General features: G+C 47.7%; 6 protein-coding genes and 1 non-coding gene across 7 annotated transcripts; 4 read left to right on the forward strand and 3 right to left on the reverse strand.

The window, feature by feature from the left end:
* Positions 1 to 164: 164 nt before the first annotated feature.
* On the forward strand, positions 165 to 2,618 carry F9C07_2057917 (Zn(II)2Cys6 transcription factor; the record flags this gene model as incomplete). Its single annotated transcript, XM_041288766.1, has 7 exons — positions 165 to 334; positions 406 to 1,266; positions 1,314 to 1,380; positions 1,428 to 1,617; positions 1,664 to 1,844; positions 1,896 to 2,054; positions 2,108 to 2,618. 7 exons carry the CDS (start codon positions 165 to 167, stop codon positions 2,616 to 2,618), a joined length of 2,139 nt encoding a protein of 712 aa, XP_041141362.1.
* A 1,265-nt stretch (positions 2,619 to 3,883) lies between these two features.
* On the reverse strand, positions 3,884 to 4,755 carry F9C07_1031806 (uncharacterized protein). The gene is made up of 3 exons (XM_071507381.1): positions 4,479 to 4,755; positions 4,336 to 4,406; positions 3,884 to 4,275 (listed from the first exon to the last, which is right to left on the reverse strand). The coding sequence occupies exons 1-3, from the start codon at positions 4,648 to 4,650 to the stop codon at positions 4,063 to 4,065; spliced, it is 456 nt and encodes a 151-aa protein (XP_071365571.1). The 5' UTR covers positions 4,651 to 4,755; the 3' UTR covers positions 3,884 to 4,062.
* Positions 4,756 to 4,860: 105 nt separating this feature from the next.
* On the forward strand, positions 4,861 to 5,934 carry F9C07_526 (putative threonine aldolase; the record flags this gene model as incomplete). Its single annotated transcript, XM_041284295.1, has 1 exon — positions 4,861 to 5,934. One exon carries the CDS (start codon positions 4,861 to 4,863, stop codon positions 5,932 to 5,934), a length of 1,074 nt encoding a protein of 357 aa, XP_041141361.1.
* Positions 5,935 to 6,085: 151 nt separating this feature from the next.
* On the reverse strand, positions 6,086 to 8,114 carry F9C07_2135790 (uncharacterized protein). The gene has a single exon (XM_041284292.2). The coding sequence runs from the start codon at positions 7,510 to 7,512 to the stop codon at positions 6,460 to 6,462; it is 1,053 nt and encodes a 350-aa protein (XP_041141360.2). The 5' UTR covers positions 7,513 to 8,114; the 3' UTR covers positions 6,086 to 6,459.
* An 87-nt stretch (positions 8,115 to 8,201) lies between these two features.
* F9C07_2249240 (ankyrin) lies at positions 8,202 to 12,008 on the forward strand (the record flags this gene model as incomplete). The annotated part of the gene is made up of 5 exons (XM_071510059.1): positions 8,202 to 8,730; positions 8,788 to 8,862; positions 9,024 to 10,153; positions 10,176 to 11,309; positions 11,352 to 12,008. The coding sequence occupies 5 exons, from the start codon at positions 8,202 to 8,204 to the stop codon at positions 12,006 to 12,008; spliced, it is 3,525 nt and encodes a 1,174-aa protein (XP_071365572.1).
* Positions 12,009 to 12,158: 150 nt separating this feature from the next.
* Positions 12,159 to 15,654, reverse strand: F9C07_2135800 (thimet oligopeptidase). Its single transcript, XM_041288754.2, has 5 exons — positions 15,171 to 15,654; positions 13,540 to 15,104; positions 13,353 to 13,479; positions 12,796 to 13,297; positions 12,159 to 12,737 (listed from the first exon to the last, which is right to left on the reverse strand). Exons 2-5 carry the CDS (start codon positions 14,887 to 14,889, stop codon positions 12,527 to 12,529), a joined length of 2,190 nt encoding a protein of 729 aa, XP_041141358.2. The 5' UTR covers positions 14,890 to 15,104; positions 15,171 to 15,654; the 3' UTR covers positions 12,159 to 12,526.
* On the forward strand, positions 12,166 to 12,255 carry F9C07_t37. The gene has a single exon. It is a non-coding gene; the product is annotated as a tRNA-Tyr (tRNA).
* Positions 15,655 to 16,420: the final 766 nt, after the last annotated feature.

A 16,420-nucleotide genomic window follows, 5' to 3' on the forward strand; every position in this document is an offset into this window, starting at 1 on the left:
AAATGCCGGTCGGCGTGTAGAATTTACGCCGACCGCCAAATGCCAAGACACATATAGCCGACTTGCCTCATTTACTTCCCTCGTTGTTTCCTCTCCCTTATGCTCTTCTCATTTCAGTCGTGTATTCTTTAACTCGCAACTATAAATCGTACTATAATAATATAATGACGCCTGAAGCCGACTCGGGTCGGTATCCGACCAGGAAGCGTGCCCGACAGGCGTGTCTTCACTGCAATCGGCGCCGTATCCGCTGTAATGTCCTCGAGACACGACCTTGTCATAACTGCGTGTCTATGAATGTTCCCTGTGAAGTGGGGGTCTCCAAGCGAGGAAAGTAAGCTTGATCCACATACAATGGACCCATGTTTGTACCGAGGAAGTAGACATGCCAATATGTTGTTACAGGTATCCTCGCAAGAAGGCTGTACGCCAGTCGGGGACTCCACACGAGGGAGATTCCATAATCTCAGATTCGACTGTTTCTGCAGATCATAGCATTTTCCAGCCAGGTGACAGTTCAATTGTGCCTATCGATGCATCGAATTCTCCTGATCAGCGTCATCATCTGGGACAGCGGGGCAGCAGTGTGACGCATAGTCGGAATAGCTTTGGAACTTCTTGGATATCCCCAGGAGATGTGACAAGCGTTTCTCATCAGACCGTGTTTCTAGGAGAATCAAGCCCTCTGACGTGTGTGATTGATGAGGGTCGGCGGTCACCCGAAAAGGGACCGGCAAACGCTATGCAAAATACTCGCCTCCACTATCCCATCCCAGAGAGGCTGGACGCCAATAGTACACGCGATGAAGCTCTTCGCGCACACAGGCGAAAGGTAGAGGAGCAGCTGAATGCTGACGGTGCATTCTCCTACCCCCCAAAAGACACTTGCGCGATACTGCTGAGAGCCTACTTCACATGGTTTCACCCATGCTTTCCCATTCTGGACCGCTTGGCGGTCCAACAGTCATATGCCCGAGGCGATATTTCTCACCTTCTGCTGCAGTCGATGCTCTTCATTGGAGTTAGTCTTTGCACTGACGAAGATTTTGCGCGCACAGAATTCTCTATTCGATATCGAGCTAAATTTCTCTTTTATAGTCGGGCTAAGGCCATATATGATGCCGACTGGGAGTCGAACAAAACTACAAAGCTGCAATCATTGTTCTTGCTGAGCTCTTGGCGCGGAGGCCCTTCCGAGGAACGTGATACGCGGTTTTGGCTGGGGGTCGCTATCAGCCTGGCTCAAAAGCGTGGCATGCATATGATGTTAGTTTTAGAACAATGGAGAATTATGGCGCTGCTGACTATCCTAGGTCCAAATTACCATTCCCGTCTGCGCGGGAAGAGAAATTATGGAAACGAATATGGTGGACCCTTTATGTGTGTACCTGCTGTACCCTCTCTGGACAACTCTAACATAAAGGAAGATACGCGACCAGCAGAGTGCAGCAGCCTTGGGTCTTCCGCCTCGGATACGAGACGAGGACTGCGATGTTGCAATGCTTGAGCCGAGCGATATCCGTGAAGACGAAGCAGTGGATGATGCATATGTGTTTGGAGCACAGAGAGACGAAGATATAGTCTATCCGGCGGAAATGGCTAAGTTAGCGAGGATATGTATGCTCCCTTCACTGTCTTTGTGGCGCCCATGCTAAGAAGACAGTGCGAACCATTGTCTCGACACAATATCTTCCTATGCAGTCCGATATCGATGAATCGTCGCGCACAAAGTTACAGCAAACATTATGCGAATGGGAATCATGCTTACCTGCAGCCCTGAAACTAGAAAGTGCAACGTCCCCGAGAGCTATGTTTTTGACTGGTTTGTTGCACATGACGTATAAGTATGTCGCTTGCTTGGTGGTTTTTCTCCTGAAGGCTTTCTGACTTTTCAGTAACTTGTACATTCTCTTATACCGATCATTGTTCCTTAATTCTTCCAATCCTCCCGTGGATAAAGCAGGCCAGGTTGCGCTGGATGCCGCCACTAGGAGTACCAGGATTGTTGAGGACATGCTGTCCCACAACCTCGTCCAACATGGGCCTACCCATCTGTAAGCTTGACTTGCTCTCACGTGCTATTGCCAGCCACGTGCTAATGTAATAGCATCACCCATACATTCTCAACCCTGTGTATCCATACTATCCACTGTCGCCGAACATCCGGCACGGCTAGGAAGTTGGCTGAACACCGCGCAAAACTCTGCCTTCTTGGGCTCCAGGAGCTACAGAAAACATGGGATATAGAAAACTGGGTACTGAATCTCTTCTTCCGATGCCTGGATGATAGCACCGCGCGTACTCTCCGGTTGACAGACATTGTCGCACCAGCAGGCCAACCAGTAAACCATATTGAGACTACAAATAAAAGTGCCCATGCCGATCAAGCTCAGGATCTGCCTACCCCGACTGAGGCCATGGACTCCATTCACAATGACCCTACACTCGCACCTGCCCTACAAACTTCCCCTAGCTTGGAGAATGGGGATATTACGGCGCCTGGTGAATGGTACGGATTGTTTAACTTTACTGATGATTTTACAGATGTTCTGGGAGCATCGTCCTATCATGATTCGCTCAACCTGCAAAATCTGGAATTCTTATATCGATTCCTGTAACCTTGGCCTGGTGATTGATCCACGGAAAAATTCATCAACTTCGTTAATGAATGATACAACCCAAGAACTTGCCTGTGTAACTCTCGCGGCTCCTGTAGCGATGGGCTGGCGACCACTAGGGTTCTACTAAGGCCATCACCTATGGAATGCTTCGGGCCTTCCTGAACCGATTTAACGCAGTATAATATGTCCCTTGCACGCCTCTTTCCTTCCTAGCATCTCACCATGCCTGATGTGTCTTAGTAAGATCCAGCCATCTATCAAGTCGAATTGGGAAATGAGAAAGTGAGGGACATATGGAATGCTCAGGTTATCACCTAATAGATGTCCTGTCTGTAGGTTGTACTCATGCTCCATCGCCAACCATTCATTCTGATGTTCAAGCAGGAAAGCTGCGGGGTCTGGGCCTGGCCCGTTGATATGATCAAAAGCCTTAGGATCGGGATAGCCCTGGCAAGAGCATTCATAAAGGCTCATCCGTTAATCCCAGAGGCCCCGAAGACAAGGCCGTGTACGTTTCGGGATGTAGCGATGTCTCCCATTGTGATGGATTGGACTTTTGGTGATTCTTTATTTGCGGAACACTTGAGAAGGTTGAGAAAGACAACGTGCACTCTGAGAGGGGAAAATAGTCGCCCCTCTCCGACACTAGTAATTGACTCCAATTTCCACCTTAGACTGCATGATGTGAGTTGAGCATGGATAGCTTATAGGCCGGTGTTCAGTGCATCTCAGCCCAGTATGGGCACGATGTGCATACAGTTACAACATTAGATTTCAACCACAAGACCTTGGGTTTGTGAGCACAGTGAATATTAGTATTTTATTGACCGGCGCACTAATAAATATCTGGACTTTTGCGATTGTCGGTCGGCGAGTTTACTCATGTCTTGAGCCAACCATGGAGGGTAGTATCTTGATGCCATACCACTCAGCTTAGCATCTCCAAGGCGACCTTCCTCGTCTTGCATTTGGCGTCTAACCTTGGATGTGGTATGCTAACGGAAGCTCTCGTATACATCGGTCAATATATCAGGTAAGACATCAGTTAACTGTACGATTTCTTAATTGTGCACAGGGAAGTTCCTCTGACTGTGCTGTGATTGATTAGTCGATGAATAGCATAATCTTCCTCGCAGCCTATTTTGGTCAATGAGCTGAGGGAGTGGGCCAAGTTCATGAAAACAATCCTAGCCCGGAAAACATACGGCGAAGGGACAAAGACCGCCATTTATATCTTGAGGGTACTTGAAGCCCATAAGATATACTTAATAGGTCTTGGCTCAGGCTTACCCCCAGACTCATTTAAATCGGGGTTCTCGAAGAATTCTTATCCACGGAACCTGACCAACCGGATAGCGAAGGATAGCAATGCATTGTGTCGGTATCGAGACCCACAGATCTGTGCCCCATATCCCCTTTGCCGGGTATCAACGGCAATGGTCTATCTAAAGCTTACATCCCAAAGATCCAATATTCCGGGCCTGACTTTTGACGTCGGGTTTCGGGTTTCGTGCACCGAGATCAGCTGCGCGGTGATGGGGACATCCCAAATAGCATGTCCATGACTACACCGGTGTGACATTATACTCCAACATTTTGCGGTGGAGATTGCTGGTGACGCCATTGGCAGTGAGACAACGTGATACAGGAGCAGCTTTTGAGAGCCGAATTAACTCCGATTGCCCCTGGTGCCATTGATCAACCCATATCTGACCTTGAACGGGTAGCTCGGAGGGACTCCGTCTCGACCACAGACCACCTTCAGTTTTGGTGAGAGCAATGCAGCTACGCAACGGGATTGTTCATGTCAACTAGGTCCATGAGATAAGAATCCCAGCCGTTGGAATATGCACGTACTCATCTGACGTCTGAGTTGGCAATGCGTCGGGATTATACTGCGAAAAGTATGGAAAAGATGACCAAATCGATCGACGGCAATCCATTCAGCAAGGGGAAAACAAAAGCATGAATAGATTGTGTGCCAAAGGTGGACCATTCTAGAACGCCAGTCTGTCTCCATTTGTGACATAATAAGAACGGGAATCTTCTTGTTATTCCCGACGTCGGGAATAGAGTGGATACTCCCCTATCAATATCAACCATCGTTAGGGTTGACTCATTCCCGACCGTGGGATATTTTCATTTCTATAAATTTATTCCCAATCATCTGTGATGCTTTTAAACCTCCTTGCTGTATAGGAATTGACTTTAAGATTCCGTGGTTGTTCTAGAAAAAAAAATGCCTGCCTCCTGTCCCGACACCGAGGTTCTACCTCAATATAGCTTCACTGATGATTACAGCGAAGGAGCTCACCCACAACTACTCGAAGCTCTTCTGCGCACGAATTCCACCCAACAAGTTTCCTACGGCTATGACGAATACAGCAATGAGGCTCGCCAGTTAATCCGGACACGACTACAAGCCACCGAAGATGAAGTAGCCATCCACTTCGTGCCCAGCGGCACCTCCGCCAACCTGATCTGCATCGCCAGCTGTCTACGGCCGTACGAGGCCGTATTGACAGTAGACACGGGCCACATCGTGAGCAAAGAAGCCGGTGCTATCGAAGCCACCGGCCACAAGACCATCGTCGTGCCGGGGGTAAGAGGCAAAATGACCCCCGAGAATCTGGACCGAGCAGTCCGTCAGAACCAATTCTTCCCCCACAGCGCTAAGCCCCGATTGGTGTATATCTCCAACGCCACCGAGCTGGGAACAGTCTACACTAAACGCGAACTCCAAGAACTCTCTGCTGTCTGCAAGCGGTGGAAGCTCTTACTACTCATGGACGGCGCCCGCATTGGAGTCGCCCTCAGCGCGCCGTCCAACGACCTCACACTCCGCGATCTGGTCGACCTCTTAGACATCTTCTGGATCGGGGGTACGAAGATGGGCGCACTACTGGGAGAAGCGATCGTCGTAAGAAACCATCTAGCCGAGGACTTCATTTTCCACCTAAAGCAACACGGAGCCTTGCTGGCCAAGTCTCGTGTTATGGGCGTGCAATTCGCAGAGCTGTTCCGGGACAACCTCTTCTTTGATCTTGCGACGCATGCCAATGCTATGGCGCAGCGTATTTCGGCGAACTTTGAGAAACTGGGTTATCTGCTGGCGGCGCCGACAGATACGAATCAGGTCTTTGTCACTTTGCCAATGGCGTTGGTAAATCGGCTGGAGGAACGGTTCCGGTTCTATACTTGGGATCCGTTGGATGGAGAGCGGGCTATTGTTAGACTCGTTACTTCTTGGGCTACGGATTCGTTGGAGGTGGATAAGTTTAATGCGTGGGTTCAGCAGTGGACGACCGTATGATGGCATTTTCAGGAGCGATTTGCATGTTTACTTCTTTGATGCTGCATTTACTTTTCGGGTTGGGAGCGCATTTGAGCGTTATAGATCTTAATATGACTAATATCTTCATGACTGAATATGTGTGGTATGACCTTTGCAGTATTACTGGGGCTATATGGCTTTTGTAATTTCATTGCAGAGTCCTCCTACTGTTGAGGATTATAATACACTCTAGAGATATGTGTATGGAGAGACGTATATGGGCATGGCAATCTTCTTCGGTGGTATTCCTACTAGCTACGGTTGCCATGGCTCGCTCCACACTCAGTTCCCTCTGTTCGACTTAGTCATATTTATTTTCTAGAAGCTCGTTACGTACCTAGCTAAATTTAAGCAGGTTAATATTCCATAACACTAAAATTACGAGCCGAATACGTCTCTAGCAAGGTACATACATCATATGGACACAATACCCAAAGTTGTGGAAGCAAAACAGTGCGAAAGATAGCTTACCGCTATGTGCAAAAGTGAGAGCATATGAAAAAATCATGCCAATTCCTTCCCCAGCTTCTCCAGATACTGTCTCGCGGCATCCACGACAGCATACTCGAACGGCCGGAACTTTATGCCCAACACCTTCTCCGTCTCACTCGAATCATACGAAATAGGCAAAGTATGCAGATTTCCACGCCTAAATGTCCCATCCGCCACAGCCTTGGGAAAGGCCTTCTCGATGTAATCAAAGATAGCCGAGTAATCAATGTTGGTACAAGCACCGAAATTTCTAGGAGTGCCCGGTCCGGGCTCAAGACGTAGTACCTTCAAATGAACATCCGCCAAATCATCAATATGGACATAGCCACCGTGCAACGGAAATGTAACCTCTTTGCCCGTTATACAGGTCATCAGGTACATGTTTGAGCTATTATTATGAAGGACCTCGTCCGCAGTAAGAGCCAACTCGTTCCGTCCGAAGACATAGCCGGGCATGATGTGTGCCACGCTAAAATGGGGTTTGTTCTTTTCGACGAATGCGTCTGTGTCATTCGCTTCGGTGATTTTGGCTAAAGCGTATGCTTCGAAGAGATTGGAAAAGCTTGTTGGAGGAGGACCGGGTAAATGGACTCTTGACGAGGCAGTGACTGTGGTGAATGGATCAGGGATTGGAGGCATGTTTCCGACAATTGAAGATGTGATTATGATCCGCTTGATGCTTGGGACTTTTCTTGCTGACGCGAGAAGATTGGAAACGCCTTTAATTGTGGGCTCCCATACTTGTGTGACTGGGTCGAATCCGGGGACTGGGACTGGGGAGCCCACGTGGATCACGTATGTAACGTCCTCTAGGGCGTCGTCGAAGGCGCTGTCTACTGTTGTATCGGGCATGATGATGGGAGAAAGTCGGTCGCCAGGACTGAGGGCTTGCATGACAGGGTTGGATGTGACTTTCTCAGCTTTTTCGCAAGAGCGAGCCGTGAAGCGCACGTTGTATCCCTTTCTAAGTGCTTCCAAGAGCACCCGGAAGCCAATGAGGCCGGTAGCACCGGTTATGAGAACAAGGGGGGCCATGGCGTGTTTATAGGATCTGGAGCAAGACATTAGAGGGCTTTGCTGTGGAAGGGATATGGAGGGACATACAGACACTGTTCGCGCCTTGTTGTGGATAAGTAGTGAGAGATGAATTAACAGGGGACCTCTCCTTGTCTACATCGTGTATTTATACCTCTCTTCAAGAGGTTCAAGGAGGGGCATTCCCGTGTCAGTGGTGATTTTACTACTAACTGTTATTTGCTTTCCCTTTCTGCGATAGCTGCCTGATAATCCTTACCCTATACGGTATAGTCGATCACCAGAGGCTGTCTTGATTGGCTACTTCGTCAAGACTCGTCAGGCCACATTCAGAGAACCCAATACTAGTAGAAGACAACTGAGGAGATACTTTTAGAATGTCAATCTGGACTGGCACTTGCATAATGTTCCCAGTTATTATATTGTTTTGTCGGATCATATAAAAGATGGTAAATTTATAAGCACCATAGTTTAGGTATACCACTTATACTTGCGTAATATATAGTCTTTGTGGCTTGGTACCGAGTATAATTAGCCTATATTGACTGAATATTCTTGCGCATAACTGTAGTAAAGCCCATCCACCATTAACCAATGATAGGGCCGCCTAGTTCCCCGCGCTAAGTCGATTGACAGCCTTGCGGTCAGCCAGCTCATGACACACTTCCCTTTCCCAATCTGTGGGTTGTCTTGTCCGTTCATATATTTAACGAACAGTCATGGAGCCCGTTGGCCTTGCGGTCGGGGTCGTAGGACTATTCGGGCTCTTCAATACTTGCCTAGACGTGGTTAAGAAGCATGATGCATGGAAGGACTTTGGGAGTGAGTCGCGTTGTTTGACCGCTCAATTTGAGGCGCAGAAGCTTCGCCTACAAAACTGGGGCGAAGCAGTGGGAGTCGAACAGGAAAGCGTATCGAGTAAGCACCACGAGCTTCTCGGCGATCCACGAACACGATCAAATATTCAAAACCTGCTTTTAGCCATCAAGGATATCTGTGGGCATGAGCAAGCTCTTTCCTTGACTACTATATCAAGAGTAGAGACTGGCTCATCTGAGGGCCCAATTCTCACGAAGCACGGTTATTCGCTCACCTCACGTGGGTCAAAAAGACAAAGATTCAACTGGGCCCTAAGGGGCAAGGAAAGACGCATCGCACAGGTTGCGCAGTTTTCATCGCTGGTGGACGACCTCCATAGCTTGGTCCCTGTCAATGGTGAGAGGGGCCAAGGATCGAGAGACACTAGGGGTAAGAAACATACTTGATATATTTTCGGTACCTCCAGAGGCTGACTGTTAGACCCAGGCAAATTTGGAGATGAGGGGTCATGGATTGTGGAATTTAAACAGCTGATAGAGCGAATTGAACATGACCATGAAGGTAGATAGGTCCTTCCTCCCTGACTCTCGAATGTTTACTCACGGGTGAAGTCGAGACAAGACGGCACATACAAACCTGGCTATTGGGTGATTACGTTTAAAATGAGCGTTACGAGGAATATGTGGAAAGAAGAGTCGAAGACTCCTGCGAATGGGTCCTAGCCCGGCTCTGGTTTCTCGAATGGTCTTCCCCCGACTTTCCCTCTGGACCGGCCAAGTTTCTATGGATCAATGGTCCTGCCGGGTTTGGAAAATCTATACTGTGTGCGAAGATAACCGAATATTTGTTGCTCACATCGGACACGCCTACTGCCCACTTCTTCTTTTCTTCAGACTTCGAACGCGGAGACCCCTTTATGGCAATGAGATCATGGTTATCTCAGCTGATGTTTCACACGGAGGCGCTCGGATTTATTCGCAAAAAGTGGGAATCGACACAAGGGCAGAGAGCAGCACGTGGGGACGTTATCAGTCTTCTTCGGGCGATTGTATCAGCCATCCCCGAGTGCACCTTCACCCTGGATGGATTGGATGAATGCGATTGGGCGAAAGGATCCTGGCCCGGGAACAGCGATGACTCCATTACCAGCTTTCTTAGAGCCTTAAGACGAGCGACCGCAGGCACATCTACGCGGATCCTGATCGTTAGCCGGGATGAGCCAGAGATTAGACGTGGCCTTTCCAACGAGAGTCCCTATGACCCGGTGTTTGAGCATCGGATCATACCTGAGGATGTTCAAAACGATGTCTTGACGTATTGCAGAAGTATTGTAGAGGAGAAATTGTCGACAAAGACCGATGAAGCAAAGGACGAGATCACAAAGAAACTAGCGGATCGCTGTAATGGACAGTTCTTATGGATCAGGCTGCAGCAAGACACTCTGCGCAGCGGCAAAAGCCAGAGAAAGCTTGAGCAAGCCATCAACTCTACTCCATCTGGGATCGAACACATATACGAACGAAATTGGATGAAGATTATGGGACTTACAGAGGAGGACAGAACCCGCGCTATCTCCCTCCTACGCTGGACTGCATTTAGCCTACGTCCGCTGACAATTAGTGAGATATCTGGAGCACTAGTCATCAGCGAAGATGATGATGAACTTCTACTGGATGATTTGCCGGACAGTATTGACGAGTACTACGTGAATACCGAGATAAAAGAGCTCTGTGGGTCACTTTTAGAAGTCAGAGACGCTCAAGATAAGAGCGATGCCAGATTGAAAACGGTACATCTGACACATTTCTCGGTGAAGGAGTACTTGCTCCGTAATCTTCCCATCGAAGGCAAAGTTCTGCAGCTCATCTACTGAGGTCATCGAGAATACGATAATTGCCAAGAAGTGCCTTCGCTTTGTAAATAGTCAAGAAGCCTGGCTTGGGACGTCCGGAGTACAGGTCGAAGAATTTTTAAGCACCTTTCGAAAATATGCGGCTGGGTCGTGGTACCGACATGTCGAGCTGGGCAACATGAGCGACACCGAGTTGAGGAGCTCCGTCGCTGCACTTTTTGATCCAAAAAACCCAAACTGGCCTTTGTGGAAGGCGTGGTTTGACGCGAATGACACGAAAGCCGTGGAGAGGAATGCAAGATGTGGAGTCGCAACAGCTGGCCCTTTGTACTACGCATCCTGGCTTGGACTGACAGATTCTGTGGCTTCTTTAATCCACGAGCTCAAGCCTGACGTAAATAACAGGGGCTATGATGAACAGACACCCCTGGGGGTAGCCAGCGAGGAGGGGAATTTGGAGATTGTTAGAACTCTCCTTGAGCAGGGGGCGGATGTCACGATGGCAGATATTGACGGATGGACACCAATATATACAGCGTCACACAATGGCCACACAGAGGTGGCCAGACTGCTTATAGAAAACGGTTCAAATGTCAACACCTCCGAAAGCGGTGGGTGCACTCCAGTTAATACGGCTTGTTACCAAGGGCATGTTGAGACTGTGAAGTTACTCCTCAAGAGCGGTGCAGACATCTATACTGCAACCAATAAAGGAATAACACCTCTCTATGCAGCCTCAGCCGGAGGACATATTGAGGTAGTAAAACTGCTTCTCAAGTGGGGGGCAGACATTGATTATGCCAACAAATATGGAGACACGCCTCTATCAGCATCATCAAGCAAAGGCCACCCTGCTGTATCTAAGCTACTTGTTGAAACTGGGGCAGATATTGAAGCAAAGAACAATTTCGGGCGTACACCGCTGCATTTAGCGTCACTTGACGGCCATATTGAAATAGTCATATTACTTCTTGAACGTGATGCCTATGTTGAGGCAAAGGATATTCATGAATGGACACCGCTAATGAACGCCTCATTTGAAGGTCATGCCGAGGTAGTCAAGGCACTCTCTGAACGGGGTGCCGATATTGAGGCGAAAAGTGCTAATGGGCATACGGCTCTAATGTACGCCTCAACAGAGGGTCATATTGAGGTGGTCAGGCTACTTCTGGAACGGGGTGCTAATATCGAGGCGAAGACTGATATTGGAGTTACGCCGCTAATGTTTGCTTCATCCTATGGCCATATTGAGGTGGTCAAGTTACTTCTCAAACACGGTGCAGATTTTACAAATCGTGACATAACAGGAACTACCTCACTGCATGTAGCCGCATATGATGGCCACGTGAAGGTGGTTGAAATATTCCTTCAGGCATCAAGCACCCATGTTGATGCCTTGAATCGGTTGAACCGAACACCACTGTTTCAAGCTGCTGCTCGGGGCCACCTTTGTGTAGTAAATACCCTTCTTTCGCATAAGGCCAATGCGAAAATCAAAGATCACTATCGCTCTACACCTCTACTTATGGCTGTCAGAAACGGGCACAAGGACGTTGTCGGACGGTTGATCACCCTCGCAGACTCCTCCATTCACTTTCAGAATGGGTTAGATCAAACTTTACTTGGGTGGGCGGCAAGATGTGGGGACGCTGGAATTGTTGAATTGATAGTTCGCTGTGCAAAAGAACATAATATCGAGGCTATTGAGAGTGATCTCCAGGTGGATGGCTCTCTGGTGAAGCTGGGTGAGCCTTCTAGGTACTGTGATGTGTGCATTCGAGATTTGCGCGCCAACGAAGTCTACTACAAGTTTAAGACCTGCTTCGACTTTAATATCTGCTCAGAATGTTTTTGACATGGGAGCTTGATGTTTCAGCCTCTCTCACGAGTGGGCCATCCATCAGCTCGAGGACTCGACCTGATCACGCGGGCAATATGATGGATTAGCATTGCAATTCTGCATAACTTACCCAATAATAATCAATCTAGAAAGAGCTATTGTAGTCTCTAAACCCCTGATGGTCTAGTTGGATATGACGTCTGACTGTAATGGGATTACCGCTATTATCAGAAGGTCGCTGGCTCGATTCCGGCTCGGGGGAGAAGAACCTAATTTTTTTCTCTTTTCTAAACAGTGTTAGGCAGTATGTAGCCGATGCTCCTGGCTGATAGTCCGTTCTGCAGCTCTTTACAAGAGACCTACAGTGTCCATGATCAACACGGGGTCGTGCTCGGAGCCATATCGGGCCGCCAGTGCTATATTCCTACGTTATTGAGATGCCATTTCCTATCTGTCCATGAATTAGAACAACAATAAAATAGACGTCGACCAACTCTTTCAGCCTCCCTGCGCATCTTTCCTTTAGACTGTCATTATAAGGGAAGAGGGGTGAGCTGGCAACCAATATCCCGCAAATATGCCTCCGGGGTGGACACCCTCACCAGAAGATTCTGCACCGCTTTGTGCTCATCCTTACTACCACCGTTATTCAAGATCTGCCGTCGATACCGTAAGCCTGCCTCCCGACTCAAAGGAGACATCTTGAAACACGATGACCATATGTCCGCTGCTAGTGTACGGGTACTTTATCTCTCTGTCAGCACTTGAAATCGACATCGGAGTATACAATAGTGTAACCTACTACAGGTATGAATAATAACTAGCCTCTTGACCCCAGACATAATGCGAGGTAGTGACATGGCCATTACCCCAATCATAACCATCTCCGGGCCCACGAAGTCCGGTCGTATTCTCTAGTAGAGAATTATAGAGCTCAGAAATATCCAAAGTCTCCACATCGCGATGCGAAGCCGGATGATGTATCTGCATGTCGAACTTGCTGAACGCTACTTGTCGAAGAGTAAGTATGCCCTGGTTAAGCTGCTTAGTAGCCCCAAGGTTTTCAGCCAGGTCGAGGGTAATCTCCATAGGAGGTTGTGTTACATCCTTTTCTTTTTGGCCATCTAACCAGTGCTTGTGATACTCCTGGGAGACGTAGGAGTAGTGGCAAGTGAGTCTCTGGAGGCAACTCGGAACCCAGCACCAGTATTCTAGCAATTGACTGGGTGCTTCGGTGAAATCGGCTACTGTTCGATGACCATGGAATATGGCGTATTTTGATTTGCCTACTAGGTCGTGTATCCCTGTTTATAACGCTTCGTTAGATTCACTCCTATAGTTGAGATGAGGTGTATATACCATGTCCTAGCTCATGGAATATTGCAATGACTTCTGTGTGTCTTAATAGCGCTGGTTCGGCCCGGGAAACGTTACACACCAGAGCCGTTACCACTGGAGTCTGTTTTCCTTCGGTGTTTAAATAGCTCTATACACGGAGTCAGTAATATTGATGACGGATGGATGATATCGGCTGCTCCGAACACACAGGGTAAATATTGAAATTGGCGGCATGATTATATTTACCATCACGAGGAAAGATATCGATGTATAGATACCCGATGAAAGAAGACTTGTTTTCCTCCCAGACGGAGAATAGATCCACGTCCGGGTGCCAAGTATGAAAGCTTTCCAAAGCTTCAACTTTCTCAAATTGCAAGCCGAACAAATTCCCATATATCCCGAGCATGCGTTGTATAGTCACTTTAGCAGGAAACCATTGTGAGATATATTCGTGATCCACATGGTTTTGCTCTTGTAGCATTCTCGTATGGTAGAAGTCAAAATCCCAGAGTTGAATTGGGTCGCGGGTTTTAGCTAGCTCTTGTAGCTCCAGCATCTCGTCGTCTGCTAGTGGCTTTAAAGCGTCGTGAAGATGCTGCAAGAAACCATCCACGCGAGCAGGCGAGGCTAGCATTTGCTGCGACAGCTTTCGGGCCGCGAAAGAGGGAAATCCTAACAGACGAGAGGATTCATCACGTAAAACGATAATCTCCCGGAAGATTTCCACGTTGTCTTTATATCGGGTACTGCTGTGCAAGAAAACGTCCTTGCGAGTTTCTGAGACCCGGCATTCGGATAATATGAGATTGGTGATTGGTTTGGTGAGAGGGACTCGATACAAGTCCTCACGGCCATCCTCGTCTGCTCCGGTCGACAGTCTATCCAACGGCACACCAACTAGCTGTTCTTTGCTCTTCCACAGGCAGCCCGGGTCTGTACCGAGGGTCTCCATGAACTTGACACGAAGCTCGATCAAGCGGCGAGAAATCCAGGTAAAGCGCTCCCGGCTCTTGCCTGTCAGATACATCCCGTTTTCCACAAACATCCAGTGGAATTTGTTAAGTAGCCGAGTATCCTCTTCATCCATTAAGTGTGCCGACGCATGCTCTCGTACGCGATTTACCAATCGAAAGATGTCGTCATTCTGAAATATGCTCAGGTAAGCCTTGTCCACAAGATTTATCGCCGCGGAAGATGTCTTCCTGATATCTACACAAGGAGAAATGGCTTGAAATAGAGCTATGTATTGTATTCGTGACTTGACCTTATTGTCGATGCCAGCTAACGGTAAGATGATTGTCTCGAAGTCGGCAGTGGTGTTGTCTGTGCAGGAGTTAATCAGGCGAGCGGTCGCTTGCTGAATGTAATCAATTAGGTCTTTCGCATTTTGTTCTAGATCCTTTGCCGAGATGTCGAACTTGGGAGGTGGAGGTGGAATGGTAGTTTGCTCACTCATCTTGCGTACACGTGCACAGGCAACAGCAGGATGTTGAGATGTGAACGATAGTGTATGCTGACGGAAGATTAGCGTATTATTCCCAAGCCGTAGTGTCATCTGACTAGTATGCTGAGAATAGGACCAATAGATCTCCTCTAATCATTTGATGTGCTCTGTAGATAAGAAGGATAAATTCGGATCCTGGTAGGCGGCGGGCTGTTCCGCCTTCATCTTAATATGGAGCATGTAGCACTCCTCCTCGATTATCTCTCTAGTCATACCGCGACTGTGGCTAAATAAAACAATTCAATTAATCTAGCTATAACTAACAGGTTAGACATAAATTGACCACTTTGCCTAATCGATCCAAGGGAATACGATAGTAACAGTTTACCTAGCAAGATCTTCGGTCCTGACCCTTCCACCAATCTAACGGCAGCCAATATGTTATCTACCTCTTCTATTTGCCGATGCCCTCTCAGATATGCGGCTAATCCGCCGCTAAAGATGACACGGGATACTGCCTCCTTGGCGAAACATTCTCCCTACAGATTCATTTTCCTAGGCAGTGTACCGGTCGGGATCGTAACATCTGCGATCTAGCAAGGAAACTCAGAAAAGTGTAATCCATTCAGGTACTTGAAATAATGCACAGGACATACTGGGGAGAAGCAAAGAATGTTGGTATATATTCCTTCCGAATCAACATTCCTTTAGAATAATTAGAATGCAAGAAATGAAGATATATAATGACCACGGGAGTGTTGTGCTCCATGAATTTATGTGGACAGTCTGCCTTTCTGGCATATGTGCAATGCTTCATAGGAAATCTAAAAAGTGGCCAAATGTTGATGGGGATATGATACATCTTGTATTCGTTGGTTTATGGAGTTCCAAAGGCGGACCGTCAATCAGATCACGTACCGCCAGAAAGGGCCTTATAATTGTGTCGCTTTACGGTTCAAATCAATATCTACTATAGTTTATTAAGAGTAAAATACTCGGAATATATCCAGGCTACGGCAGAGCGCCTATAATTAGCTATTTAACATAAGTTCGGGCCGCTGCCGGCGCTAACCAAGATGAGTTGGCGTTCCCTGCTGAGTCCCGATCATCTCTGTCAAACTTACATTGAGATACCATAATCTTGATGTTCCAGATTATCCTTCTGCCACCAGAGCTATTTGGATGTACTACGACGAAGAAAGGAAATGACCACAGGTCATCGGCTGAACAGCGATGACTACAGTGTCGGCTGGATATGCGCCTTACCGTGTGAGTTGGAAGCAGCCAGGCGGGCATAGGACCAAACGCACTATCCTGAGCTCGAACTAGCAGAGAGTGACAAAAATACATACACATACGGAGAGATTCACGGTCATAATGTCGTCGGTATTAAATTGTTAGTTGAAAGCCTATAGCTTTTCAGGTAAAGGGTAATAAAGAATAGTAACATAGATTGTACATTCAGTTGGGAGTTGTGATTTTGCCCACTTGTCCTGTACTTCAATCCTCTCATTTCTGCACTGTCATGCATTTAGTATCGACTTGGTATGTTGGTAGGAATATCTTGATTGGGCCCTTGGCTACTGCCACGTCTTCTACTGTTGTGCTGCACAGGATGCATCGGAACTTCTTTTCCGTAGTT

This window comes from Aspergillus flavus, chromosome 1 (assembly GCF_009017415.1).
Source record: "Aspergillus flavus chromosome 1, complete sequence".
Taxonomy (NCBI): domain Eukaryota; kingdom Fungi; phylum Ascomycota; class Eurotiomycetes; order Eurotiales; family Aspergillaceae; genus Aspergillus; species Aspergillus flavus.

What these genes read in the sequence shown, in the direction of transcription:
- F9C07_1031806 (XM_071507381.1), bottom strand. Translation starts at nt 4,650, where the DNA reads ATGTCACAAATGGAGACAGACTGGCGTTCTAGAATGGTCCACCTTTGG. An exon ending in CCAACTCAGACGTCAGATGA is followed by an intron (nt 4,407 to 4,478) that starts GTACGTGCATAT and finishes CCCGTTGCGTAG; the next exon opens with CTGCATTGCTCTCACCAAAA. An exon ending in CTCCGAGCTACCCGTTCAAG is followed by an intron (nt 4,276 to 4,335) that starts GTCAGATATGGG and finishes GGCTCTCAAAAG; the next exon opens with CTGCTCCTGTATCACGTTGT.
- F9C07_2135790 (XM_041284292.2), bottom strand. Translation starts at nt 7,512, where the DNA reads ATGTCTTGCTCCAGATCCTATAAACACGCCATGGCCCCCCTTGTTCTC.
- F9C07_2135800 (XM_041288754.2), bottom strand. Translation starts at nt 14,889, where the DNA reads ATGACACTACGGCTTGGGAATAATACGCTAATCTTCCGTCAGCATACA. An exon ending in CCAATTTCAATATTTACCCT is followed by an intron (nt 13,480 to 13,539) that starts GTGTGTTCGGAG and finishes CTCCGTGTATAG; the next exon opens with AGCTATTTAAACACCGAAGG. An exon ending in AGTTATTATTCATACCTGTA is followed by an intron (nt 12,738 to 12,795) that starts GTAGGTTACACT and finishes AGAGAGATAAAG; the next exon opens with TACCCGTACACTAGCAGCGG.